Source organism: Prosopis cineraria, unplaced genomic scaffold, assembly GCF_029017545.1.
Source record: "Prosopis cineraria cultivar Desert tree isolate PC_DT_omini unplaced genomic scaffold, ASM2901754v1 PC12, whole genome shotgun sequence".
NCBI classification, from domain to species: Eukaryota; Viridiplantae; Streptophyta; class Magnoliopsida; order Fabales; family Fabaceae; genus Prosopis; species Prosopis cineraria.
The window spans coordinates 42,798,207-42,824,970 of NW_026555343.1; the positions used below are offsets into that span (position 1 = coordinate 42,798,207).

Here is a 26,764-nt window from a genome sequence, read left to right on the forward strand (position 1 = left end):
TTTTTAATAAATAATTAACTAAACTTTGTTAATTTATGTGAGTTAATAAACTAATTCTCATATCTGAGAGAGAGTATTTCCTAAATTCTAATCATACACTGGGCCCATAACACAACCGATTATGGTGAAGCAATTGCCTATTGCATGTGGAAACAAATGCCAATTAATGGGAGTTGTACAAGTTAAAATATACACCAGACGATGTATTACACCACTCCACATGGGAAAAGAAGTTAATATATTCTTATACTGAATTCGAACAACCTAATATTCACTCGGAAGCAGAAGTAGAATAATCCAAATGATTAAATTGGATTCCCTAATTCTCTACATTCTAGCAATCAATCAAACCTCAGCACTCTTGAAGGGTAAATACAGTGAGATTGTGTCCTCAGTCTTGGTTGTGCGGATGTCCAAATGGTTAATCGTACAAACCATGGGTATCACGCAGCAAACCATCTGATACAAAAGCTCGAAAAAACACCTTCCAAATCTCGACATAATTCTCTTCATTTGATTCCTTATGCCTGCAATAAATGGTTCAAACCGATCACTTAGCATTCCAAAAGATAATTTAGGCTTTGATTTGATCCGGGAGGATGCGGAAATTAATAAATGAAATAAAACAGTTGCACGGAGTGGCTAGTATAATTCCAACGCCCTAACTTCAATGCTTGGTTCACAGGCCAACAAAGAACACAAAAACACTCGCACACTCGAAACCAAGCAAACCAAAATTCAGCAAGCAATTACAGCTAAAATTCCCTGGTCTTTTAACACTCAATTCTTTCTGCTAGTAAGAGAGAGAAATGAAAGCCAGGTAATTTGGAAAAAAAAAAATTATAGCCTGTTGCATTATAGCTTGCCTGGCATCTTACGCTACTGATTTGGATCTAGTGCTCCTGAAGCATTGCCTTCTCCGGTTAGCATATTGTTTGGGTCCTATATAAGTTGTGGGGGAAACAAATTAAAAGCATGCCAGATGACTAGAATGAACAGGTTGAATGAAAATAGCACCTACCTCCATTCCCCATTTGATATAATCCGGGGATTCACAGGCCTTATATTCATCAACCAAACTCTCAATTACGTCCCTTGATTCATCAAATTCTGACAGGTCATTATCCTGCCCATTTTTATTTTTGGTGAAAATAACATCAGACGATATCGAGGAAGTTTTCAACATTTGTTGATAAGAATATCAGGTTGTTGTCATGTAGTTGGCCCACTTACAGCAAAGATAGGGAACTTTCTGTAGTTGTCAAGAAATGCTTGTTTCTTTCTCAACTTCTCATATTGGCTCAAACACTTGCTAAAAAGGTGCCGGATGCTTGTATGGCTTGCCAGCATAAGCCCGCTAACCTACCAGATACAGAACAGGTCATACAGTTATATTTATTCTCAATTTGTTGACTATCTTCCTCAGGAATAATGGTCATTTCTAAGAGAAGCATGAACCAGCATCGAACATGACACCAGCAATAAAAAACATGAAACTGACAAAAAGGAAGAATGCTGGAAGGACAATAGTTTTACCCTGTGTGCAGTTTGAACATAGGGTGATTTTCTAGAAAGGGCAACCTGCCACAAGTACAAAATGGGAAAGGAGGAAACAAGATCAATTTATGCCATGAATACCCATTTAAAGGAGACAAGATTATGTAATTGCTACTACTTTCAGTTGCTCTGCCACAGAAGTGAGACCTGAATACTTGCAGGACCCCACTCAATAAAGTTAACAAGCTTTCTTTCACGTATCCTCTGCAAACTTTCGTGAACCTGAATCCAAAGGAAAACATGATATGGCACAAATCAAAATTTTGCTAACCAGAAACATGATAAAAATGAATCAAACATTTCATAGAGAGCTGCAGAGTGCAAAGTGATGTCATTAAAACTACCCAAAAAAAAAAAAAAACTATTCATAGAAGACCGTAGAATTTAATAATACAAAAGAAAAAAGCATTGTACCCGGAGAACTAAGCTACACAAAGCATAAATTTGAAAGGGTTAATTATCTATGAAAAGACAAGAAATCCTCATTAAAAATTTGACATGATGTTAATCAATTGAATTACAACATCAAAGATTACATAAGAATCCAGATCAGGAATTCAATTTAGTGGCTTATAACATCTATTTTTCAGTTTATATAAAAAATGGCAGGCAGGTGACATGAGTTGCTGCGGTTTTTAGAACACAGGTTTCAAACAAAAACAAAAGAGGCAAAATTAACATTACCTGAGTTGGATCGACCTCTCCTTGAATGATATTGAGAATTGATATATATTTTGCTTGGCTAGCATCTTTCGTACGAGCATATGAAGAGACCATAATATTCTTTGCCTGCCAGGATCATTGATATAAGCAGAGTAAAAAGCCATTCAAATGGAAGTTTAAATGTTTAAGCAGTCATAATACCTGCAGAAGTCTTCTCATAACATCAAGCACTGTGGTCTTACGAATTACATTAGCCTGCCAGGATATCATCAAAGATTTCAAATACTTCTTCAGAAGAATAATATGAGGAATCAGTATTTAGTAGGCTTGCAGCACCACACATATACGTATAAACAATGACCGATAAAATTACAGAAGAGAAAAAGAGAAGCAGCAGAAGACATAGAAAAAGAGATTGATTAGTAATTTCAATATAGACTCATTCCAGCTCATTGTTTTTGACAATAATGCAACAAAACAATTAGTCTCAAATGAAACATTTAATGCTCCAAAAATCGTGCTCTAAAACATTATATCAAATGCAAACAAAACATATTGATCTCACCTGGCGTTCCACTGTCAAAGGTGTATATCCTGTCATCAGAAAATGGCATCTTGGTGTTGGAATCAAAGAGGCAAGAAGACCAACCAAGTCATTATTCATGTATCCTGGATACCGAAGAGTGGTTGTACTAGCAGACATCACAGTAGAAACTAAAGAATTTGTTTGAGTAAAAGTTGGGTTTGACAGATGAAGGCGCTCTACAGCAATTCTATTCAGTGCAGTGTTATCAAGAACAACAACACAATCTGCATTAAGTGTGAGCCGCTTAAGTGTCAAGAGTGAATTGTATGGTTGGACCACAACATCACTTGTCTCCATTTGGTTGGGAAACACACTGTATGTCTGAACCAGCTTCTTGCTGTAGCGATCATTTAGAGTCTCCAACAAATAGGAACCCATACCTGTATGGTTTTATCAGAATAAATAAAAGTACCAGGAGCATAAACAATATTATTTCTAACAAACGGAATCCAAGGAGGTTATGAGACGTGGGCACTTAAACAAAGGAGTTGTGTATGCATCCAACATGTGGGCACTGATATTTGAAAAAACGCAACGTTTTAAATTTCACATGGACACTTCAGATTTTGTCATGCTGCCACATCCAAGTTAGTATTGTTTCTGATGTCCGTGTCAGTATTCTCTCTTCCAAGCAAGCAAGAAATAGTTGAGAAATTCCCAAATTTCCAACCTCTCCATATCTTATTCAATGCTAGGTAGAGATCCAAATCAACTATGTACAGAGAGCACTTTAAACTTTTGTTAGAGGTGCTAAGCCATCAGGGCAAGTCCGCAATGTAGAATGTTAGAACAACTCAATTTTGGTTAGTAGGCCGCAGATATAATCTAGGTAGAGTTGATAATATGGGTCAGCCTGCCGGTTGCGGGTTTAGCAGGGCGGGTTGCTATAACCCACATCCCTGAAGGGTTGTATATCTGCAAACTGTGGGTTGGCAAGCTAACCCGCCAATAAAACATTTTTTTTATAATTTTTTAATTTTAAAAATTTTAAATTCAACTCTTAATATTATTTTTTTTTTAAACTATACCGAATCATATTGCATTAAGAAATTGTTTCTATTTATTGTGCATATTCATTCTCTGCATTATACAACTGCACAATAAAAAAAATGATACTTTTGACCACGTAACAGTACAAATTAAACATTTCCTATGTATAAAAAAATTAAAAAAATTTAGTAGTACTAGAAAATGTCCATCTCTTTAATTTCATGCCATTTCAAATTCTAGGCATCGTCATCATAATTTCACTTGGATGAGAGGCCGGAGAGTTATTACACTGGATACACCACCAAATCTCGGCACTTAACACATGACACCTGTTGCCTTGAATGTTTTTTAGGGCCAACTAATGCTTTTTATTTTTTGGTAAAAGGGCCAAACTAATGCTTTAGTAATTAACAAGTCTGAACATTAATTCGAGACAGAAAACAATAGTACTCATAGACGGAAAACATAATTCAGATGCATGACAATTAAGAACCATGTAGTAGGTGAATAAAAAATGATCTAGAAAATAGCAACATTAATATTTAAGTTTTAAAATTTATACCAAGTGTAAAAGTATATATTATTTTCTGTCTATTTCTTTTTTTTTTAAGAAATAAGCAGGCTAACCTGCAAAAGGTTCAAGTTATGTGGTGCAAGCCAAACCCACCCTGCATCTAAATGAACCTGTTTTCTCCAACCCAACACTTTTTTGTGAGTTGGCCGGTTGAACCTACATTACCAGCTCTAAATCTAGGTGCAAATTAAAAGAATCTTTCAGCAATATTGTACTTCTTAGAATGCACCAAATGCAAAACTCCTCATTCAGAAAACGAGGGGAAGATGTAGAAATGAAAATAAAAGTAACGATGCCAGAGAAGAACTAAACCTGAACCAGTTCCTCCAGCAATTGAATGACACAGAACAAAACCCTCAAGACTGTCACTGCCATCTGCCTCCCTGTCAATCATGTCCATTATGTCTTCTTGAACATTCTCTCCCTGGCCAGAAAGTAACAAACACATTAGCCACACAAACAATTTTGCATTCATGAAATGAAATAGAGGCCTTTCATAACTACTAAATAGGGAAAGATCTTCCTCAAGTTTTAAAATTGTAAATAACATCTTCCTTAGAGTGACCTTCCAGGAATATGAATTGTCAACTTGTTTGTAAACTATGAATAAGGGCATTGCAAAACTGGGTGAGTTAGTATTAAATTTAAAATAGTCATCAATCAGTCCAGGGCAACTGCTCCAGTAATAGAACCAAAATATATATTCTGATTTGATTAGTTGCTGTAAGATATCTAGAAATTCCAAATGCCATAGAAGAAATATGCAACTATTTTACATTTTTTTTTCTATATGGATGTGCCAAACACCTAATCAGTAGAAACTCAACACACAAAAGCGTTAAAAAGTTCTCCAAGTCATGTCATAACATGAGTAAGGTGAGCATCATACAAACAAATTACTGGAAACTTTGGAGATAGAAGTAGATTTTATTGCAGCAAATTTAATTTTGTTGGGACAATCTAATGATGAACCTGATGATATCCACTGGCCCAATTGTTTCCTGCACCTCCTCCATGATCTGATACAAAAATGTTTTCATGATTGTAGAGATTTCGGTAGTCACTGTTCTGAATGCCATTGATAACTCTTGGCTCCAAGTCTATCAACAGAGCTCGAGGTATGTAGTGCTGATCATCAGCTTGATAGAAAAACACATCTTTCCGATCACCTCCCTGCAGCATTTTGACGAAAATAAGAATATAGATTTAACCTTCATAATCAGATAATAATGCATTCTTGTTGCTTTCAGTTATGCACCAATCTCAGCATCTTTTGCCAATACCCTCTACAGCTAAAATGAACACAACTATCAGATTGTTTACTGAAAATCCTTTATAAGTACTGTAAGTAAGAATCTTTTAGTTGGTCGGATAGAACTTGGATCACCCTCTATTTCCATTTTACCATCCTCACTTTTCTACTCATTTCCCCATGTCATTTGCAAACCCCTCCTGGACCTCATTCTAGCAACATCTTATCATCCCCCCTTCCCCACTTTTCATGTTCACTCCCTCAACTTTAGCACCGGCTCAGACTCAGTGGCTCGGTCAGAATAATAACAACAAAAGGCCACTTCAGAAATAACAAACTTGACTAAAGTCCACAAGTGTTCCCCAAAGTTGGACAAATAAAATGAACCTTGTGATAGGGGAACAAAAACTGGGGGGAAAAGGAGGCAACTTTTCAAGCATAAAAGTAATAAGTAAGAAACATTTATCATCATTTATTGGAGTCAACAAGCAAGAGCTTGTCTGATTCCAATTCTAAAGGACTAGTTTATGCTGTGGCTGGAACTGGCAACAACTTAAAGTTAGACAGATTTCCTAATCTAATCTCTCAACTCCATGAGAAAAAACTTTATACAGAACTGAAATTCCAACTTTCTGGAAGGTATGAGCCACATGTCATGACCTACCTCCTAAGGCTATATTGTTCATAGCTTTACAAGTTTACTATGATATTGTATCCATTGATAAGACAAAATCCACTTCAACTGAAATGTTTTGATGCACTCTTCACACGAAAGTCTATTGGGCTTGAAGAGTGGTTGTAGCATAGATTCAGCGACTTGTGCCATAATTTCATTCAATTATGAAGAATGACGAATTATAATCTTACAACAAACAACAAGAATTTCGTGACTACCCTGATTCCCAAGATATCTATTGAACTTTCTTTAAGTTACCGTAAAATCCATTTCTTTCTCTTCCATCAAATGTCCTCCAGCAAAGTAAAAAAGTGTCAGCAATGAGAAACCTTCATAGCCCAAATAGTGATATTAATTTTCATTCAGATCAACTGTGCCGAGCACTGAATCATCCACGTATCTTTAACCAGTATGCATCAACACAGCAAGCACAAGAAGGCATAAAGGAAAGGCTAGAAAAGGACCTGAGTGGCGAAGTCTTCGAGGATGCCTTCTTTGCTGATGCCGTGCTCGAGGCAGAGCTGCTTCCAGAACTCCATGCCGATCTGGTTCCCACATTGTCCGACCTGAAGCGTGATGATTTCTCTCGGCATATATTTTTTTTTTTTTTCTCGTGAAGTTTATGTTTGTTTCACGGGAAAGTAGGGTTCAGATCCGGCAGGAGAATTCAAGCGAATTCGCTCAGTCGTGGCGGCGAGTGCCTTTAAAATTTTTTTTTAAAAAGAATAGGAATGACTCACAGATGGTAGCGACAGTGAGAGTGGGAGAGATACTGAGGGTGAGAATGAGAGGGAAAATTAATGAGAACAGGTGGGAAGTGTCATCTCCGGTAGCATTACAGTGTGCCTTTTTTAGGCAACTTTTTTTTTTTTTGGGTACAAACATCATGGGATGGTTTTCGACACTTTTTTTTTAATTGCGTTTAAATTCTATTCAACACAATTAATTATTTTTAAATTTATTAACAATTGAGTTTAAAAGAATGACAATGCATTTTTTTATATTATCATTCTTCTAAATTTAATTGTCAATAAATCAGGAAGTAATTAATTGTGTTACATGAAACTTTAAAATAATTCTTTTTTTTTTGTCCACTAACATATTTTACTAATTTCTACTCATATCGTTTGTGGAGATTGACTTCTTTTCGTATTTTGTAAGATTTCATCACAATATTATATATATATATATGTATGTATGTATACGTATTTATGTATATGTTTTGTTTATTCCCATGCATCGCGTTCTATTATGTTCCAAACAATGCCTTCCATAACACAACGAGGGAACTGAGCATGCAATTATAAAAGTGATAATTGATAATTTTTTTAGTGATTATAGAAATTAGTTTAATTACATGAAATTGATTTCATAGTAAACATACAACAAAAAACTTTAGGAAAAATTTCATATAAAAACTTAGGGGAATAGCAATGAGGGCTCCCAGAGGACAAAAAATAATAAAAACCCCTAAACAACAGTTATTCATGGATAAACTTTTGGTTGTTCAAGACCCTCATTACTTTTTACCCCACCTCTTCTCAAAGCCCTCACTGCCATTCTCCCTAATAATTTTAAGATCTTGCATTCGATTGCTTTTAACTTCGTCACATATCTATGATGACCCAGAATTTTTTGTATAAACAAAAATGACGACCCTGAATTTTTCAGCATACCACTTTACCAGCAAAGGCTTTGTGTAGAAAATCAATTGTGTAGCTGCCAATAGAAAGCCTTTGCATAAAAATCATAATATACTAATTCCCAGCAAGAGAAAACATAGGTGCATAATTACTGGGAGTTGGGCACAAGAAACAGTCAGAGAGAAATATAGATCATACATGGAGGCTTGAATTCACATGCCATAGTAAGATTCCATTTCCATCTACACCACAATCTGTGCCCAAATGATGAAGCAGAAGCTATAGATTGGGCGTCCAAATTAACCGTATAGAAGTTCAATTTATTCCACCGATGATGCCCAAGCACCAGGACATCATTGAATGGTTGCATACAGTGGAACAATGCTACAAAATACTAGTGATTGAATTTAACCAGGCCTCTTCGGAGAACCTTGGTAAGAATTGATTATGAAAATCCCTGCCAAGCCAACAGGAAATATTACGACGTGTGTGGACGGTTGCCAAAGCTATTTGTCCATATTACACAAGGCTTCCTACAAAATTCGTTATCAAGATCAACAATTAAGAAACTAGGAAAAGAATCAGATGAGATGGTGCTTCGAAATTGTCTCCTTGAACAAGCAATGCGACCTGTCATCTGGTAAATAGAAACAAAAAGATCTGGACGTATCAAGGAACAAGGAACGAATTTTTTTTTAACAAAAAAAAAAAAAAAACCCTTTGAATTCATGCAAATGTTGGCTTACCAACAGAATTGCAACGTATCTTGATCGTCAACGGAGACTTGACATCATGAATGTGATCTTTGTTCAACAGTTACTTCAATAAGATTCTCTTCTTCATCTGACTTTACTGCTAGTGGCATATCTACGAGCATATTTGGTGGGGCAAAATACATGTGCAAAGACATCATACAAATAATAATGCCCAAGAAAAGCTGCAAAGAGAAAGAAAAAGTAAATCACTATCCAGTGATAGCATGATATTCAAATGCCACTGGAGCCTAAGGGAAGAAGTAGAAAACAAGAGCATTTACAAAGATATTTGCACATCAATGATAATGAGAATAAAATTAACTTTTCAATAAGAGTATTTGAGACAAGCATTCCACAAAATTGTGGAGAATTATAAATAGAGATCCAGAATCAAGTCTTTACATTTGATGACCAAATAACCACAGTTTAATTATTCATTTTAAAATCTGAAGTGGATAACCAATTTTATTGTTGTCTGGTCTTTAAGCGTAAGGAAACTGCCACATTGTCCTTGCTTAAATTTTTCCCTTAACTTTCAAGATCGACAAGCTCAAAACTAGAGCAACAGCAAAATAGGTTTGCTCATTCTGCTACACAAAACTCCAATTGTTCTGTAGAAATTTGATCTGAGCTAAAAGCACGGCCAAGAGGAGAGAGCATTAAACACTCCTAAACAAAGAAAAGGCGCATGAAAATTTACCTGCAATGTAGGCTTGAAATTGAAGAGGAATATTGATAGTATCATTGTCAGAAGCATCGCCATAGATGTGGAATAAACCTTAAGAAAGCAATCAACTAACAATTAAGGGAGTAAAAATAAAATAAGAGAACTCAATACTCAATTTGTGTCACATTACAATTACTTATTTTCTTGCAAAGAAATAAAACTACTTGCGAAAGATGAAAAATCCAGATAAGTAAATGAATCATGTACACAGTACACCAACTGGGTACAAAAAAAAGGTTGGTTAAAGTCCATTTTTGCCCTTAAAGCATTTGGGGAGGAGCATCCAGTGAATTAAAGTCCTTGCCGTAGCAATATTGCCCTTCAAGTAATTAAAACATAGCAATTTTGTCCCTGGGTTAACTTGAATAATGTTGACTATCATTTGACTAATTTTTGCCAGCATGTCATGCCAAATGTATCTAATTCAATCCCTTATCTCTTTCTTCCATCTTCCTCTCCCCTCTGCATATTCTCTTTCTTCCATATTCCTCTCTCCTCTGCATATGAATGTAGCAAGTTTCCATCAATTCCCAACTTCGATCCCCATCCCTTTAGACCAAACCTCCTCTTCTATAGGCACCATTGCCTTTAGACAAATCCAAATTCACAAATCTATTATATTTATGTACACTAGAAGCAACAATTACAAAACCATAAATCCAAAAAATTCCAACAGATCAAGACTTCTTAAACCTAGAAAAAAGATTGAAAAACCAGTCATGAACATCCCAAAGAAAATCCACAAGTAATCGAAAACTTACACCCCATTGCCATCAAAAAGCATGAAAACAATCAATTTCTGATTTTCCCAGTAGCCACCATTAATGGAAGTAGAGGATGTTCTGAAACTCGATGATTCTTGCTAATTCGAGGCTGAAATCTTGAAGGGAGCCCCAAGTTCATCAAAATCAGCAAGTTCTTAAGCAAACCCGGAAGATGTTGATGGATCTGAGTTTCATGGGTAGGGACTGAAAACTTTCCAATGAAAAGGAGGTGCCAAGTCGCTAATGCTAAGGTTGCTCTTGGTTTGAAGATTTTGAAGAGCTATTCTCTCTTAGGCTATAGCCACGATGGCTTGCACCTTCTTAATTAGATGGGTTTAATTTAAGTATGTCAAAGAAATTTCAGTACCAATAGGACAGTCATCTTCCACCACCGCTGAATCCCTATGAAACTTCCAATGATGATAGATTAAGTTTCTGTTATTGGCTGTCTGACAGGGAGGAGGGCTTGGATATGATAAACTTGTCAAGAATTTAACCAGAAAAGGTGCTCCCTAGTGCACTGGTGCTTTGATGCAGCATCTCAAGCTTCATGATGCTGAGATATCTTATTGACCACATCAGCATTTATCAAGCCAAGTCATTGCCAAGTGTTTCAGAAAGTGGGTCCCACTAATATGACTAACAGAGGTTTATGAAGATCTAATGTCAAGGGCAAAATTGCTCCATTTTAATTACTTAAAGGGCAATATTGCTACAACATGGACTTTAGGCCACTAGGTACTCCTCTATAAATACTTTAATGGCAAAAATGGACTTTAACCCAACAAAAAATGGGGGTAGACTTAAGAGAGCCAAAGGAGGTACCTTTACAATATTATCAGCATATTTCATTAACCATGAAACCAAAAGACCAGTAGACCCTAGGTTCAATACTACCATCCAGGTAGTAATAGTGTACCCATTGAAAATACGTTGCCACCACGGTCCATTTTCAAACCCACCTCTGAAATCATCCAAAAGAAGCCTAGCCATATTAAAAATTGCACCAAACCTGGAGAAAGAAACTCTGGTCAGCATCTAATTGGTAATTTAAATTAAATAAAAATAGTATTATCATGTTTTAAAGGAAATCCTAAGTGATTATTAACAAAACCCATGTTAACTGCCATTTTATCCTGATGGGCGTAGAAAACCTATGCCATTAGAAATCTCACCCAACTCTTTAAAATTTAAAACTAAAACAAACCCGAAGATCTGTTCCACCTCTAATTTGGTAAATTTAAACCTTCACCCTGCTTCACCAAAAGGTTGTTCATTTTCAATGATCACCTTTGATTTATAGCTGCATCCCACATCATGGCTCCAATCCCATTGTCCATATAAGGTGTGCAACATAATTCTAGGAATCAAATATAAGCATAATCTACAAAGTAATAACCCAAGTAACTAACCATAACAAGCATATAAATTAAGATTTCTACAGAAACACAAAAGTTAGACAATGGTTGGTGCACGGAAAATTCTATAAAGGAAATGGGAAAGTATAAAAGATAATGCACTTTCCCATTTCATTTCTAGAAAACACTTCTCTGCATGCCAAACATTGTCTTAAAGCCCCCAATACTTTTTAAATTTTTTCCCATTTTAAAATGTAATAATTTATTGCTATTGAAGTGGAAAATCTGAAAACAAAGTTATACTTGTGGGTGAAGACTGAAGAGAGACAAAATGGAGGAGATAAAAATTACAACAACAACAAGCCTTTATCCCACTAGGAGGAGATAAAAATTTAAAAAAAAAAAAAAAAGTCAAAAGTTTGAAAGATTAGAAGACTGATAAAAGCACTTGCATGTGTGAGTATGTAAACATTTGAAGTGAAAAATGCAAGGAAGAATACCTACGTGTACAACTGTACATTCTGCCAGTATAAGCTGTCATTGTTTTTCTTCATCAAGAATTCGGTATAAACACCAGCCAATGCAGAGAGACAAGCAGATAGAAATCCTAACATGTATCCTTGAATTGGTGCTGATAAAAAGGAGTCACATGAAGCCTCTCCACAGCCCCTGACCTACGTCAACAAAAAACAGTAGAGCTCCCATGTTAAGAATACTCCATAATGGGACCAAAATTTTAAACCTAATATTCAAAAGAGCAAGTGCGTCTGTGTGAACAAGCGTGAGAGAGAAAGAGAGAGCAAAAGAATGTCAAAGCTTTGTTTATAGAGATAAACGGGTTCGTAAATTTTTTTTTTTTAAATAAAACAATATAGAATGAGATGCCTTCTTAATTTCTAGCATTTAGTCCTGAACTTTCAGTTTATAATATGCTCTTATAGAAAATAATGCATCAAACAAAGATATCAGCTTATACAATTAGACGATGACTTTTTAAAGAACTATTTTCTTTTGGCACCTGACTTGTGGTTGTTCCAACAGCCAGTAACACAATTGCCATCCACTGCAGGTTCGAGAGCCTCCTTCCTAAGAGCAACCTGAAAAAAGTCTGTGATATAAACAACTTTGGAGGAAACAAAACACACCCAATACTGACACTATCTTTAGACTGCAGTATGCTGAGGGAGAAGCACCTGAATAGTATCCCAGTAGTAACAATCTTTAGATTGCCCATTATCTGATACGTTGATGTATCCACATAAGTAAGGGTAGCAAATTGAACATTGTTGTGAATTAAATATATAATAGAAGGGACAACGTATAAAGCCACACTCTTCCGCTCCATAGTCATTTTCGGCATAGGTGACTTGTGGAATTCCTTCCCCAGTAGCAAACTTGATACTGCAAGCTTCACGTTAGCAAAAGCAAATGTCAGAGATAAAGTACCCCAGTAAGGTTACCAAATAGATTTGATAACGGTCTTAACGGTGATTTCACCTTAAAAACCTCTGCGAGAAACGGGACAGTTGCGTAGTCATACTTATACCCTCCATTGCTCTGTGACAGTGTTGTTAATATTCCCTGCCACAAGAAATGACCATAATCAAGATAAAATCTCAGTGAATTTAACGAGAGATAACCAAAATCAAGACAATTCTAGGCGAATTTTGGGATTTTAAAGGCCAGCAAAAACTCAGAATTAATATTTTTTGTCCCGTCATTTTTTCTTGCAGGATTGAATAGACCACAGTGAACTCATTTTATAATCAAAATACAGTTCGATACGAGATTCGGTGCAGCTAAATCATAGATAAGGATATGAATGTCAGGAATTTAAAACAGTAAAGGCAGTGAGGAAAATTGTCGGTTTAAAAAGTTAATTAGTGAAAATACTCTACAAGGAGTTGATACAAAGAAAGAAAGAAAGAAAATCGTTCCCTCTGAAAACACCTGAGAACTTGTGAGGATGGTGAGAAGCGTCGCGACGAAGTACCACCGCATCTTCCTCGTCGTCAGAAGCACCGAAGGATGCACAGACTCGCCGAGTTGAAGGTGAGTCAACAATTCTAGATTTGGCACCAAAACGCGCCGTTCAGAAGTTTGTTCGAGTTTTCTTTTAAAAAAAAAAATTATATTTGTTTGTTTAATTTTGACTACTTAATTTTAGGGAAAATCACTCCAGTCCGGTCATTTTATAGTTTATCCTAAATCATAATTGTAAATGTTTGGCCAAAAATCATAATTATAAATGAGTATCCAATATTTAATAACCATCAAGATGGTCAAATTCATTGCCCAAACAATGATTATCAAGTGTCAATCCATTCAATTGTTATATTATACTTATTTTTAGAGTTGGTAAATGAATGAGCTCAGCCTTTATATGTCTAGTCTATAAAAAGGCAAAGTGTTTAAACTTAATTTTTTATTTTTTTACTCATTTTTTAAAAACTAACTTTTATTTAAAAGATTTAAGGTCAAATTTATAAGTTTTATTTTAAAAAAATTAAAATAAAAATAAGTACTATAAATTAATTAAAATATTTTAAAATTAAAAAAATTATAATCCTCATCATCTTTTAAAAATTAAACAGTACATATTTAAAAGTTTAATAATAAAATTTAAATTTAAATTAAAAATAGTTTATTTTTTATAAATACACAAATATAATAATTATAGAAAAATAAAAAATATCACAAATTTTACATTGATATTTATTAAATTATATTAAATTAATTTTAAAATAAATTAAAATTAATAATAATATAATGTATGTAAGATTAAAGCTTCAAACAAGCAAGTCCTTTTTGATTTCAAATTTGTATTCCACTAAAAAAAATTTAATAATAATGTAATTAGGCTTGAAGAGCCACCTGAGTCTTTTTTTATACGACTTATCAAAACTAAATTCTCAAGCCGATTACTTTGAAAAAAATTTAATTTTAAAGTCTGAATTTTTATTTAAATAAGACCTATAGAACTTGCTCTTGTTCTTGGCTCTACTCACTTTGCGCCATGCCATGTCTTGAATTTTTTAATTTTTAAAAGTTATACATGTCTTTTAATATAAACCCTCTTATGAGAGGGGAAAGAAGGAGAGGAGAGTATTTTAATATTATATTTTTTTTGATTTTGTTAGAGAGAAGGGAAGATAAAGGATTTTTAATAATTCATTGCTTGGTTTAGGAGAGAAGGAGAGATATTAATTAATTCACTATTATATCCTTATATGTTAATTTAATTTTTTAAATTTTTTATTGTATGATAATTTTCCACCTTAAATCAAATGGTATAATTTATAAAATTTTACTCCCATCCTAATATGGTTAAATCGTATAATAGCAACAATTTTTTTAACTCCCTTAAATATATAATAAAATAAGAGGCACTGTAATTACATAAAGAACTACATGTTAAGCCTCTTTTAAAGTTAAATTCATGAATGAAATGTTAGCCGAGAATTTGCAACCTATCAGCTGAAGTTTGACTAAAGATTTTGAAGTGAAAACTAATTGGGGTAAAGTGTAAAGGATATTGTTGGATGAATCAGAAACAGATTAATTTCCATAGGAGTCGCCGTCGAGCTGGTGAAGTTTTATTGCATAGTTTGATTTTCTATTTGGCCATGGTTTGATTCTCAGAGTATTTTGAGCTCAAAAGGAAACGATAGTGCCAACGAGAAAGAAATCTAGTTTTCCAGTTCACACTCATGAAAGTCGGCACCAATATGAGCTAGTTGAGGAAGGTTGGAGGGGAAGGGGAGTGTTTTTCATAATGGATATTTACCGTACATTATTAATCGGTGAAGGATAAATTTATTTAAAAATTTTGCTCGTTCAAAAAGAAAAATAAAACAAACTAAAAGGCATCAATATCCCCTCCACTTCAAAATTTCTGAACTAAATAAAAAGGAGTCTTTTCTCCAAAATGCCCCAAATATACACATTTTTAAAATCTTGGCTCCCTTTGCTTAGGCCATTTAATTCAAACTTGTATTTTTTTATAAATAAAAACTTTTTTTTAACCGGCACATGTAATTTAAATTTGTAGGATATCTTTATATATAAAAATAGGGCTTTCCAGATAATGTTCAATTATTTTGGAGGGAAAAATAGAAGACAATGTTCAATCATAAATAAGACTTGAGCTTTTCTTTTTTCGGCCAAATTATTAAAATTTGAAGGATTTACCTTTTTTTTTCCCCAGAATTTGAAGGATTAATTGTTTGATTAACCATTTAAGTTGTTTTCATCTTGAATAAAAACTAGGAAGAACAACGCTTAAGTTCCAAAACATTGAATCAATAACAATTAAATTTTTGATAATTTTTTTAAAAAATGAATTAAAAACATTAATTCAAATTATTATAAATTTAGGGATTTTAATTATAAATAAATATTTAATTATTAAATATAATTTTTTAATTATAACAAAAAAATTAATTCATTTTGTAAGCCAACTATTGTTAATTAGACCAAATATCGCGGTTTGGGACCCAATTCATGCGGAATCCGTCGAAACAGGCGGGAATTGTATCTGTGCTGAACAGCTCATGCAGGATCCCCCATCGTCACCACGAACGACCAGCTTCTACAATCAGGTAATTATTTGGGTACCCGCTTTCTTAAAGATTTCTAATTCTTCTGGACGAGAAAACCCCTGCTCATTTTCCCGGAAACTTTCTCTGATGCTTCCATACTTTCATGTCTTTTTGTTTTTGTTTTAGTCGATAGCATCAAAAACCATTCGTTTTCCTTCTTCCTCCCAATGGATTTGAACATTCCCTGATATTTTTCTTTTCATCAGATTCTACCGCACGCCGGAAGAAACTTGATCTCCTTCTTTGATTCTTTTTTTCTAAGGTTTCCATTCTATGGTTAGCATTAGCTTGTTGAAAAAATGGCATCTCTCTTTATCAATTCGAGTTTCATGTATTTAGGGAGGAACAGTAAATCATAAGCGCACCTGATGGGAGGAGTGAACTTAGCGGTGTTGGATGGGAGGGAATATCTTGTTATCATCTTTAGCTCAATTCCCTTTTGGAACATTGCGAGTAAAATATTTAATATATTAGGTTGATATGGGAGGAGTATGTCCTTAAGATTGTTTGACAATATTTTAGTTTCAGGCAAAAAGCTTGGGATATGCCCCAAAAAAAAAAAAAGAATTTGGATAATTAGTGTTGTGTGTATCTTTTTGTCAGGCTCTGTTTTAGTCTGTCTATGGAGCAATTCCGACATGTGGGGGAGGCACTGGGAGGTTTCAAGGCTTTGATGGTTTTCAGAGAGAATATTGACTTCAATCAGAGGCAGTGTTGTTTGTTGCTGGACATCTTCACATTTGTATATGATTTGATTGCTGAGGAGATTACACAGAACCTGATATTCGCGGAGAAGCACACAAAGTGGAAAGTTCTTGAACAGCCATTAAAAGAGATTCACAAGATATTCAAAGAAGGAGAAGCTTACATCAAGCAATGCTTGGAAAGTGAAACAAAGGACTGGCGAGCAAAAGCCATTGCACTCTACAGGAACAAGGACTGTGTTGAGTTTTACCTCCACAATTTGCTCTCATGCATTCCCATTGTCATTGAAGCGATTGAATCTGCAGGGGAAATAGCAGGGTGGGATCAGGAAGAGATGGAAAGGAAGAGGCTAATCAACTCTAACAAGTATAGGAAAGAATACAGAGACATGAGCCTTTTCCAATGGAAATTTGGGAAGCAGTACCTCGTTACTCAGGACTTCTGCAACCGTTATGACACAGTTTGGAAGGAAGATGGATGGTTTCTTCTCAATAAAATCCGCGAAAAGAAACTGGCAATGTCAACAAAGTTTGAGAATCAATTGACAGATGTTCTTCTGAAACAGTTAGAAAAATCTGCGTCATCGGATGTGGAGCTACTTCCGAGTTCAATTTTAGTGGGGTCTAAAGACTACCAGGTGAGGAGAAGACTAGGGAATGGGAGCATGTACAAGGAGATCATTTGGCTAGGTAAAAGCTTTGCTGCAAAGCATTTTTTTGGAGACATAGAAGCAATGGAAGCAGAGATCACATCCCTTCTATCTCTTTCACACCCAAATATAATTGAATGCCTTTGTGGATTTTGTGATGAGGAGAAGAAGGAGTGTTTTCTGTTGATGGAACTGATGAGCAGTAACCTCTGCACACACATTAAAAGAGTTTATGGCCCAAAAAAGCGAGTCCCATTTGCACTTCCTGTAGCAGTTGACCTTATGCTTCAAATTGCCAGGGGAATGGAATACCTACACTCAAAGAAAATATATCATGGGGAGCTAAATCCTTCAAACATTCTTGTCAAACCCAGAGGTACGTTCACAGAAGGCTACTTGTATGCCAAGGTTTCAGGGTTTGGCCAAGTACGTTTTAAGAACTTGAAACAAAAAGGGACCTCAAATGTGAATGAAACGCTGCCATTTATCTGGTATGCTCCCGAAGTTCTTGAAGAGCAAGAACAGACGGGAGATACTGTAAACTCCAAGCTTACAGAGAAATCTGATGTGTACAGTTTTGGTATGGTTTGCTTTGAGCTTCTAACTGGCAAAGTCCCTTTCGAGGATAGTCATCTTCAAGGGGACAAAATGAGCAGAAACATTAGGGCAGGAGAGAGACCCCTTTTCACGTACAGTTGTCCAAAATATGTTACTAACTTGACTAAGAAATGCTGGAATGCTGATCCAAATCAAAGGCCAAGCTTTTCCTCCATTTGTAGAATTCTCCGGTATATAAAACGGTTTCTTGCAATGAATCCTGATTACAATAGTCCACTAGACCCACCAGTGCCACCAATAGACTACTGTGACATAGAGTCGACACTCTTGAGAAAGTTCCCTTCTTGGGGAAGTTCCGGTGCATCACCAATATATCAAATTCCTTTTCAAATGTTTGCCTATCGAGTTATAGAAAAGGAAAAAATAAGTTTAAGCTCCAATTATAATTCTGAATCAGGAAGTGAGGCTTCGGCCTGTGGTGATGAACTTGTTACCTCTGGGGAGGAATCATATCCATCAAGAACTGACAAGAAGTCTGTAGTTGGGCCTGATGGTATGGCTATGAACAGAAGATATCTTTTATCAAGGAGATCCTTTGATGAAAGATCTAGCAGACAACCAGGTTATAATCAGGCTCACTTATCAATGCTTGTTAATAATATCCATGAAATTGTTAGTTAGAGCTGTGAACTATCCCCCTGATGCTAATGTTTAGATATTACAAAACCAATTACGAGAAGTATTACTAACATACTCTTTTTGCTTTTGATCTATTTGTTTTTTCAAAGTTTCTATTAATTGTCTCAAAATCTTTTCACGAAAGAAGTAACAGACCCCATCACTCTAAGGATGTAAAACTTACTGGTAAAAAGTTACAGTAAGTACTATACCTATTTAAGTTTTTGCATTCTGTGTCAATGTGTATCATTAATAGAAAAGCAAAATATTAAGAATATGATGTTACCTTATAAATTTACCTTAAAATGTAGTGATTCTGATGGAGTCAGATTCTTGACAGCTTCTTAGTGTTGTTTGAAATCAACTAACGGTCTCTGAAATGGAAAATAGAATTCAATTAGGAAGTCCTTATTCTACCAACTGTCATGATTGAAAATTGTTTACACAATGAAACTCGCAACTATAACAAGTAGCTATACTTAAGTGCCTTGGATCTAACTAAAATCATTTTTAGGTGGTCTAATCACATTCCAGTTGTGAGAAAAATGTTGTGCAATTAGCCTTACTCTAACCTGATGACAAAATATGCTCTAATTTTACAGAATCTTCTGACATCAAGTAAAACATATGAAACAAATGAGAAATTATTGAAATGTACACACTTCCACTGTGTGAATGGACAAACAACATACTATCATTCGGTGGTTTGGCAAATGAAAGTGTAGAGAATGATGAAAGAGACAATCAGAGAAGGGGGAAACAGGGAGATAAAGAGAGAGGAAGGAAGAAGAGCAGTAAATGGGAGAAGCAGAGTGATGTAGGACAAGGGAAGAAAAGGGGGAGGAAGAACAAGGGAGACAAAGGGAGAAATAGAGAGTGGGAGAGTGTGTTACCCAAAGTTTTCAATAGTAATTCAATAATCACACTGAAAATAACCATAGAACTATTTATAGAACCCCAGACACAATAATAAAACTAAAAACGACTTAAACCTGAATAAAATAAAACCCAATATAAATAAAAGTAAAAGAAACCTTTATTAACTTTGTGTAAGAATCCACTGAAACATAAAACAATCTTTATTAAAATCTCTACTTTTCTATTCCTTGAGCAAGTCTGCCAAATTTCCCATCATCGAGGGAGGAAGCTGAAGAAAGAGAGAAAAAACAGATGATATTTTGTTAGATCACTAAGTTTCAAGAAAATTCTACTTCAAGGACTTAGAGGGAAACTAGAAATGCATAGTTAAAACAATGAAAGAAAAAAATGATAAAGAGTACCACTAATTTAACCCTTGATTGGTGACGTGATTCCTAATACCTTTCGTTTGCATTCTTTGATGCATCATTGTGTAATGCATTTAAATGCTGGAGATATTAAAAGCAGCCTTGTATTTCTCTTTGTTTTATGGGGAAAGTACAGAAGACATAACGTCCGGATGAACAACTAAATAAACGTTGCCTATTTTCTGCCGTTTTGTTTGTGTTTACCAATGCAGGTACACCGAAGGCACGATCTACTTCTGCTAGACCTCCACAGATGACTTTATCTGGGCGAAGCTTGAGAACTAAATCAACAAATCCATTGATGACGCCAAGTCCAAGAATGAGAAGGACAAACTCTGGTCACGTCTCAGATTCTGAGCTCTCTCTCTCACGGCACACTACCAAGAGATTTCCAAGATGAAATCCAGGCACCATGCAGATAATCATAACTCCACTCATTCGTGAATCATGATTTACTTTGTCGAACGTAAGAAGCATGAATTAAAAGGAACTTTTAGCTCGTGAATAAATAAAGGGGTTGTGTTGCTTGCTGTAGCCATCCCTGATTAGCCAAAAAAAAAAAAGATAATTTCTTTAAATTTCCTTGTCTTTATCAATTGATCAATCCAAATAACTAGAGAAGCAGTCCATGAAATGCTGATAAAGCATATTTCAAATTTTGGAGAACTTTGAAGAACTCTTATAGGTTTTACTCAGCCATCAATATGTCATTGATTTAGAGGTTGTGGCAAACTATGAGGTCTTGTTAGTGCATCTAGAACTTAGAAGGGACTGATGAATAGTGCTAAAATTCCTTCAGAATTTTAAAGAAGATGCTTGTTAGGTAAGTGATTAAAAAAAAAAAATTGATGAAGGGAATAGAGTTCTAAGAATTCTAGTGTTGAAAACTCTTCAAATAGATGTGCAACGCTGCACAATTTCATGTGATGGTGTTGAGGTAGTAATTTCAACTCGAAGGAATTTTAAAGAAGATACATGTTAGGTAAGTGATAAAAAAAAAAAAGTAGATGAAGGGAATAGAGTTCTAAGAATTCTAGAGTTGAAAACTCTGCAAATAGATGTGCAATGCTGCACAATTTCATATGATGGTGTTGAGGCAGTAATTTCAACTCCTAGACATTGAGGATAATCGTGCATTTGCACTGATTTAGTAGATTGCATTCGATTTGAGAGTTAAAATAGTTTTTTTTTTTTTTGGGTGTCAATTATATCTGCTCTACTAACAAGTCTCTCACTCCTAAACAGAGCGCAGTCTAAGAAGCATCAATCTGCAGGAGCGGGGAGCAACACTGTAAAGTAACAAGTGTGACTTACAGTTTCAACCAAGCATTTAGCTTGGTTTGCTGTCCCTGCTTTTTTGATCTGTGATTCAACAAAATCCCTTCCCCAAAATGAGAAGTATTTGAGCAAAAAGCTTCAACATCACACTCCAACACCACCCTTCAACCCTCCCTGCGAAGAAGTACTAGTCGACAGTATGTTCGGATTGAGGAGAGGTCTGATTTAAACATGTATCAAACTTTCCCTTCTCATCGTTTCTTCTCTATTCTCTTTCATCGAAGTATGCTCTGAAGGAAAAGCCTCCACATTGTATATGGCTGGCGGTTTTTGAAGACCTTCGATATCTAGTATCAGCCATTGGTGCAGCTCAAAAGCCTAGATTTGCATATATCTCTGTGCACTTTGTTCTGATGATGTAGATAAAAGTTCTCTTCTTGTCATATTGTATGAAATGAACTCTTCACCAGACCTGCTAGGGAAATGCAAGCCAAATGCCTCAAGCCAGTTCCAATTCAAAAGCAGAGTGACTTTATATCTGACTTGAAAGCTCCAGTATCACCTAGTCATGCTGTGGTAGCTATACACTTGGGAGGTAGAAACAAGCAAGGAAAAAATAGAATTTGTACTTTCATGCCATGTGTCATAGAAATTGCAATCAAAAGAGCAGTAGTAACTCTCTGATTTAACCCATTCAACTAGGTGCATATGATCTCCCAGTATCTTTTGTAAGCTATATTAGTCTAAACTTCATGGCTATGGATCTGCATAAGGCATATATTGGCTTGCCTTGCATTATACTTTAACTCCTGAAAACGTTGAAAACTTGTATGAAACAGTCATAATTATTATAAACACTTCATAATCATTACATTAGTTAGGTGCGTTGGTGGTTGTGTGCGCTGAGTGTCTAAAAGATCTAATTTCTTTCTATCAGATACAAAAAATAAATAAATAAATAAAAGTCGGTGTTATTAACTTGAGCTGCCTTCTGTATTTACGAGAAAAAATATTTTATTTTATTGTACAATATATATTGTATTTATTATATCTTTATAATTATTACTTAACAGTAAATGTTTTTATATTAAGAAACTAAAAAAAGGAAAAAGAAAAGGCAATTTGAAAATTGGGGGTGAATTTTAGTAATCTAATGTAGAATATGAAATGTTGAAGACTTGAGGTTAATATTAAAAAATGTGAAATTGTCTTATAGGAAGAATCACATCTAAAGAACTCCCAAGAGAATTATTCACAAATAAGTGGCAATACAGAATCATTTGTTATTAAAATGGTAATAATAACTTTTTTTTTCAAATGATGAATTGTTGTTAGTTTTTATCTGCGAATAATTCTCTTAAAAAGTTCTTAAATATGATTCTCCCTATACTATATCTCACTCAATAGTATAGAAATGAGGTCATTTTTATTAGAAGGCAAACCATAACCTCTTTCTGTTAAATTCTCTGCTTCAAAGAATTTGTTGTCTCACATTAAAATACATTAACTCATGCTTAGCCTTTCAGATAGTCACAATGATCGTTAGTTGTTCATCGTTTGTATGGCATGTGTTGAGGTGATAAGAGTTTCAAAGTGCATTTGTATTGGTTTTGGCTCAACTAATGTTAACAATTGGAGAATGAATTAGATAAGTAAAATTAGAAGCACTAGTCTGAGGTTTTCTTGAACACACTCCCAAAATCTCTGCTCTTCATTAATATTTAATTCTCAATTTGTAATTCAACAATCTCTCAATTTTCCTTATCTCAGAATATATTCTTCTTAATTTCCCCCCCTAATCTATCATTTGTTTTACTTAAAATACCACATCTGCTTCCCTTACCTTATATATGTATACATAAATACATGGATATATAAAGTGTGCACGTTTGTATATTTTTTATGCATATATTACCTTCGTTACAAAAGCTAAGAAAAATAAAAGTGAAAAATATGGTAAGCCTAAAGTGATGGTAAACCTCAAATTAACATCCTCAATAACAACGTATTTTTTTACCAAGAGAATCTTAGTACTTTTCTCCTTCACACGTTTCGGCATACATGCATTCAATTATAAATTCATCAGCCATACATATGCCTCCCCCACAGATTATAGCCTCCATTTACCCTTTCGCATTTTTAGTTTATTCTTTTCAAACTCTATGGCCAAAACAAAGATAGAGAAGACAATAATAGAGATTACACTACGAACCTCACAATTCAAAAAGGAAAAAAAAATTGAAGTAATAAAAATTCATAATAGAGAAGAAACAAGAATGAACCCATACGTCAATTTCAAATTGGGTCCTGAATTCAGGTGGGTTCTAACCATTCTTTCAAGTTCAAGTTCTATCCTGAATCTTCATTCTGTTTGAGTTAATATCCCACAATATAATCAGCTATTTTGTATTCTTCGGACAGTTTTGATTGTCATTTTATATATTCTATACTTGGTCGTCACTGACATTCACAGACAGTAAAGATTAAAATCAAAGGATATGTGTTACCTGTGTCTTTAACCTTTGAAACAAAATTAAAATAACTGGAAATATTATCCAGAAATAAAATAACATGATAGAAGTTCTTCTATAGGGATAACATTTTGAGAAGCAGAACGTTCACAAAAGTCAAGCATCGAAATTTCAGATACCTATCGTGGGACTCAAGCCACAGGGGGGAGAGAGAGAGAGAAAGAGAGTGAAAAGATTAATAGAAAGTAGAAATTCAAGTTTAGTGGAAGACCTTACCATTTAGTGAAATAGACTCTGTGCATGACGCAGGACACAGGAAGTGAATGGCCAGATATGGCTGAAGTTGAAGAGAAAGGAAGAGAGAATGAAGAAGAAAATGAAGGCATAGAAAAAGAAAAAGAGGGGAACTTTGTGGGAGAGCTCAACATGATGCTTGTTTTGCTGTCATTGTCTGAATCAAAGGATGAAAGTGTGGAAAAGCAAGAGAGCATGAGAAGATCAGACAATGGCGAGGTCACAGCCAAAGCCTGCATTTCCAGACTTCAACCCAATACCACCATCAAGACGATGCTTCAACCCAAGCATCTCCGCAGACCATCCCCTAAATCTCGTACCTCTACAAGAGATATCAGGTATGTAAAATCTCGATTTATATTGTCTTCAGAATTTATGATTTAATTTTTTCTCTCAAACTATCCCTATTAATATTTGCTATGTATCTATGTCCTATACTCAAGAGTCACAATTTATTTCACAACGCATTAATCAATTAGTTATTAGCCACTAAAATAGCCCATAAACTACTTATTTTCTAACAATTTAATGCTTTATAATTGATTTTTATTAAAGAGACGAGTTGTCAAAATTTATGCTCATGCTTCGTCATGCCTTGAGACTCGGTCAACCATTCAGAGATCTTTTAATCCATCATGCTTATGTTTGTTCAGGCATGGCAGGAGAATGTGAAGCACTTGTACCCTGAGAACCACGAAGATCGAAGACCAAGTTCTTCAATTTGTTTTACATGTTCATTTTGATTAGTTCATAGAATATCTGATGTATTATGTTATCCCGAATTATATAAATTATCCTCTCTTCAACCTTTTTCTTCAAAAGCTCTGACAATAAATCATATAAAATGGCCCTCGGTTTGCTCTTTGTAACCATTCATGGATTCAACAAGAACGACAATCTGGTAAAACTTCGGCACAATGATAGCTTTAACAACCGCAGTAATGTCACATAGCTTCAAAGATTTTGGTAGCTAGCATGATATGCTTTTAAATATTGGTTTTTGCCAGGACGCACGAGTATTTTTGGTTTTGATAAGTTGGCACGTTTGTTTCCCTTCAATCGGTTATTTTACTTTTGCATGCATGCGCTGGGCACGTGTGAATCGAGTATTAGGGAACAGTTTGTACCGAGCGTCCACTATTGAATGAGTGCTGTTGCCTCCTTCTCTCTCTTCTACTCTCTATTCTTCTTCATCTTTTTCTCTCTTGCCCTGTATTTTTCTGCTATTTTTCTGTCATCTTGGTTTGTACTGCTATTTCCAGGTTCAATATTGCACCACTAGTATCAGAGCAGTCCAGTCCATGGCAGAAGGTACAAGGTCTCAGACAGCATTGAAGGAGTTTGAGGACCGAGTGTTGGGTGAAGTTGACCACCGTTTTGCTCAGATTGAAGCCCAACTTGAGGGCTTACCTGAGATGCATAATCAGTTGCTAGGACTCCAGGATATGATACGACGTTTATCAATTCAAATGGCTGACACCCATATTCCGCGAGACCAAGGATGTAATGACCATCGGGAAATGGATTACCATGTTCCAACCCGCTATACCAAACTGGATTTTCCTACGTTTTCATCAGCAAACGTCAATGCTTGGCTTGCAAAGTGCGAGCGCTTTTTCTTAATAGATGGCACCCCTAAATCTCAAAAAACTATGTTAGCTAGTATCATTCTAGATGATGCAGCTTATAAATGGTTTCAACATTATGAAAAAAGCTTGAATGGAGTAGTACCGTGGGTAACCTTTGCCGAAGCTGTACATGTTCGGTATGGGTCGTTAAATGATGACCCAATGGAAGAATTAATGCACTTGAAGCAACAGGGACAGGTTGAAGACTACCAGAGGGAGTTTGATAATCTAATCTGTAAGCTGGACTTGTCAGAATGACGTAAAATTAGTTGTTTCATCGATGGGTTGCGACTTGAATTAGCTTCTGGGGTTAAGCTCTTGTGACCACAAATATTATTGGAGGCTATAAAACTTGCCCATCTGTAAGAGTTAAACCTTCACTCTATTCAGCAGTATTCTGCAAGTTTTACCTTAGGTAAATTTGTTACTAATTCTTCTAAAGGTTTATTGCCTACCCCACCCCCATCTAAGGCACTCACATATCCTGCAAAGGATAAGTCTACAATGGTTAACAGTAAGCAGGGTGTGTTGTCAACATCAGGAACTTATACGAGCTCTGCTCAATCCAAGAGTGTAATAGGACGTTCAAATTTTGCTCTTTAACAAAAACTTACGCCCAGTGAGTTAGAGGAATGTAGATCTCTGTTATTATTGTCATGGAAAGTATTCACCAGGCCATGAGTGTGCTTAGAAACAGAGGAGTCAGTTTTTTATAATGGAATTGGTGGATGAATATGTTGATGTGTCTCCACTAGAGATTCAATTATTGGAGGAGAAAATGATAGTTCCTCTACCACGGCAACTCCAGACAACCCCAACATATCTTTAAATGTAATGTGTGGTATAGCAGATTATACTACTATGTGAGTGACTAATAAGATTGGCCGAACTACTGTTCATGTCTTAATAGATACGGGTAGCACCCATAATTTTCTTAGTTCTTATATGGCTCACGAATTGAATGTGGTCTGTGAGTCTACCCCACCTCTTAAGGTGACTGTGGCGGGTAGCAGTAGTCTAGTAGGAAAAGAACGTTGTCGTGATCTCATTTGGCAAACTTATGGGATTGAC

At 35.3% G+C, this 26,764-nt stretch overlaps 4 protein-coding genes and 1 long non-coding RNA gene across 9 annotated transcripts; 2 read left to right on the top strand and 3 right to left on the bottom strand.

Moving 5' to 3' along the window:
* Positions 1-107: 107 nt before the first annotated feature.
* On the bottom strand, positions 108-7,109 carry LOC129287418 (tubulin gamma-1 chain). The gene is made up of 12 exons (XM_054923564.1): positions 6,763-7,109; positions 5,343-5,543; positions 4,683-4,794; positions 2,786-3,186; positions 2,422-2,475; positions 2,242-2,346; positions 1,705-1,779; positions 1,537-1,581; positions 1,234-1,362; positions 1,022-1,126; positions 867-942; positions 108-527 (listed from the first exon to the last, which is right to left on the bottom strand). Exons 1-11 carry the CDS (start codon positions 6,889-6,891, stop codon positions 880-882), a joined length of 1,419 nt encoding a protein of 472 aa, XP_054779539.1. The 5' UTR covers positions 6,892-7,109; the 3' UTR covers positions 108-527; positions 867-879.
* A 1,018-nt stretch (positions 7,110-8,127) lies between these two features.
* On the bottom strand, positions 8,128-13,641 carry LOC129287516 (CMP-sialic acid transporter 1). Its single transcript, XM_054923706.1, has 9 exons — positions 13,496-13,641; positions 13,043-13,126; positions 12,739-12,953; positions 12,564-12,642; positions 12,050-12,219; positions 11,013-11,199; positions 9,397-9,474; positions 8,688-8,878; positions 8,128-8,578 (listed from the first exon to the last, which is right to left on the bottom strand). Exons 1-8 carry the CDS (start codon positions 13,544-13,546, stop codon positions 8,732-8,734), a joined length of 1,011 nt encoding a protein of 336 aa, XP_054779681.1. The 5' UTR covers positions 13,547-13,641; the 3' UTR covers positions 8,128-8,578; positions 8,688-8,731.
* Positions 13,642-16,065: 2,424 nt separating this feature from the next.
* LOC129288012 (uncharacterized) lies at positions 16,066-21,417 on the top strand. 3 transcript variants are annotated; one of them, XR_008587864.1, is made up of 4 exons: positions 16,066-16,146; positions 16,750-18,680; positions 20,235-20,488; positions 21,268-21,417. XR_008587864.1 is itself a non-coding variant. In XM_054924318.1 (4 exons), exons 2-4 carry the CDS (start codon positions 16,769-16,771, stop codon positions 21,315-21,317), a joined length of 2,088 nt encoding a protein of 695 aa, XP_054780293.1. In that variant the 5' UTR covers positions 16,066-16,146; positions 16,750-16,768; the 3' UTR covers positions 21,318-21,417. The 3 variants fall into 3 exon arrangements, 2 of the variants coding, with proteins under 2 accessions (XP_054780293.1, XP_054780292.1); XM_054924318.1 differs by having other exon boundaries at positions 20,235-20,360; XM_054924317.1 differs by lacking the exon at positions 21,268-21,417 and having other exon boundaries at positions 20,235-21,163.
* Positions 16,635-21,449, bottom strand: LOC129288013 (uncharacterized). Of its 2 annotated transcripts, XR_008587865.1 has the most exons (8): positions 21,337-21,449; positions 20,057-20,563; positions 19,771-19,883; positions 19,036-19,110; positions 17,486-17,812; positions 17,276-17,407; positions 17,015-17,150; positions 16,635-16,924 (listed from the first exon to the last, which is right to left on the bottom strand). It is a non-coding gene; the product is annotated as an uncharacterized LOC129288013 (long non-coding RNA). The 2 variants fall into 2 exon arrangements; XR_008587866.1 differs by lacking the exons at positions 16,635-16,924; positions 17,015-17,150; positions 17,276-17,407; positions 17,486-17,812 and adding exons at positions 18,170-18,456; positions 18,553-18,665.
* A 2,122-nt stretch (positions 21,450-23,571) lies between these two features.
* LOC129287896 (uncharacterized) lies at positions 23,572-24,871 on the top strand. 2 transcript variants are annotated; one of them, XM_054924163.1, is made up of 3 exons: positions 23,572-23,617; positions 24,081-24,403; positions 24,719-24,871. In XM_054924163.1, the coding sequence occupies exons 2-3, from the start codon at positions 24,105-24,107 to the stop codon at positions 24,735-24,737; spliced, it is 318 nt and encodes a 105-aa protein (XP_054780138.1). In that variant the 5' UTR covers positions 23,572-23,617; positions 24,081-24,104; the 3' UTR covers positions 24,738-24,871. The 2 variants fall into 2 exon arrangements, with proteins under 2 accessions (XP_054780138.1, XP_054780137.1); XM_054924162.1 differs by lacking the exon at positions 23,572-23,617 and having other exon boundaries at positions 23,969-24,403.
* Positions 24,872-26,764: the final 1,893 nt, after the last annotated feature.

Bases quoted from the DNA above. Each gene is read 5' to 3' on its own strand.
- LOC129287418 (XM_054923564.1), bottom strand. From the start codon at position 6,891: ATGCCGAGAGAAATCATCACGCTTCAGGTCGGACAATGTGGGAACCAG. The intron at 1,582-1,704 runs GTCTCACTTCTG...TACTTGTGGCAG, and splicing joins GGGGTCCTGCAAGTATTCAG to GTTGCCCTTTCTAGAAAATC. The intron at 1,127-1,233 runs GTAAGTGGGCCA...AAAAATGGGCAG, and splicing joins GAAAGTTCCCTATCTTTGCT to GATAATGACCTGTCAGAATT.
- LOC129287516 (XM_054923706.1), bottom strand. From the start codon at position 13,546: ATGCGGTGGTACTTCGTCGCGACGCTTCTCACCATCCTCACAAGTTCT. The intron at 12,954-13,042 runs GTGAAATCACCG...GCTAACGTGAAG, and splicing joins TTCTCGCAGAGGTTTTTAAG to CTTGCAGTATCAAGTTTGCT. The intron at 8,879-9,396 runs GTAAATTTTCAT...TTCTCTTTGCAG, and splicing joins ATTTCAAGCCTACATTGCAG to CTTTTCTTGGGCATTATTAT.
- LOC129288012 (XM_054924317.1), top strand. From the start codon at position 16,769: ATGGAGCAATTCCGACATGTGGGGGAGGCACTGGGAGGTTTCAAGGCT. The intron at 18,681-20,234 runs GTTATAATCAGG...TTACCAATGCAG, and splicing joins AAGATCTAGCAGACAACCAG to GTACACCGAAGGCACGATCT.
- LOC129287896 (XM_054924162.1), top strand. From the start codon at position 24,072: ATGACGCAGGACACAGGAAGTGAATGGCCAGATATGGCTGAAGTTGAA.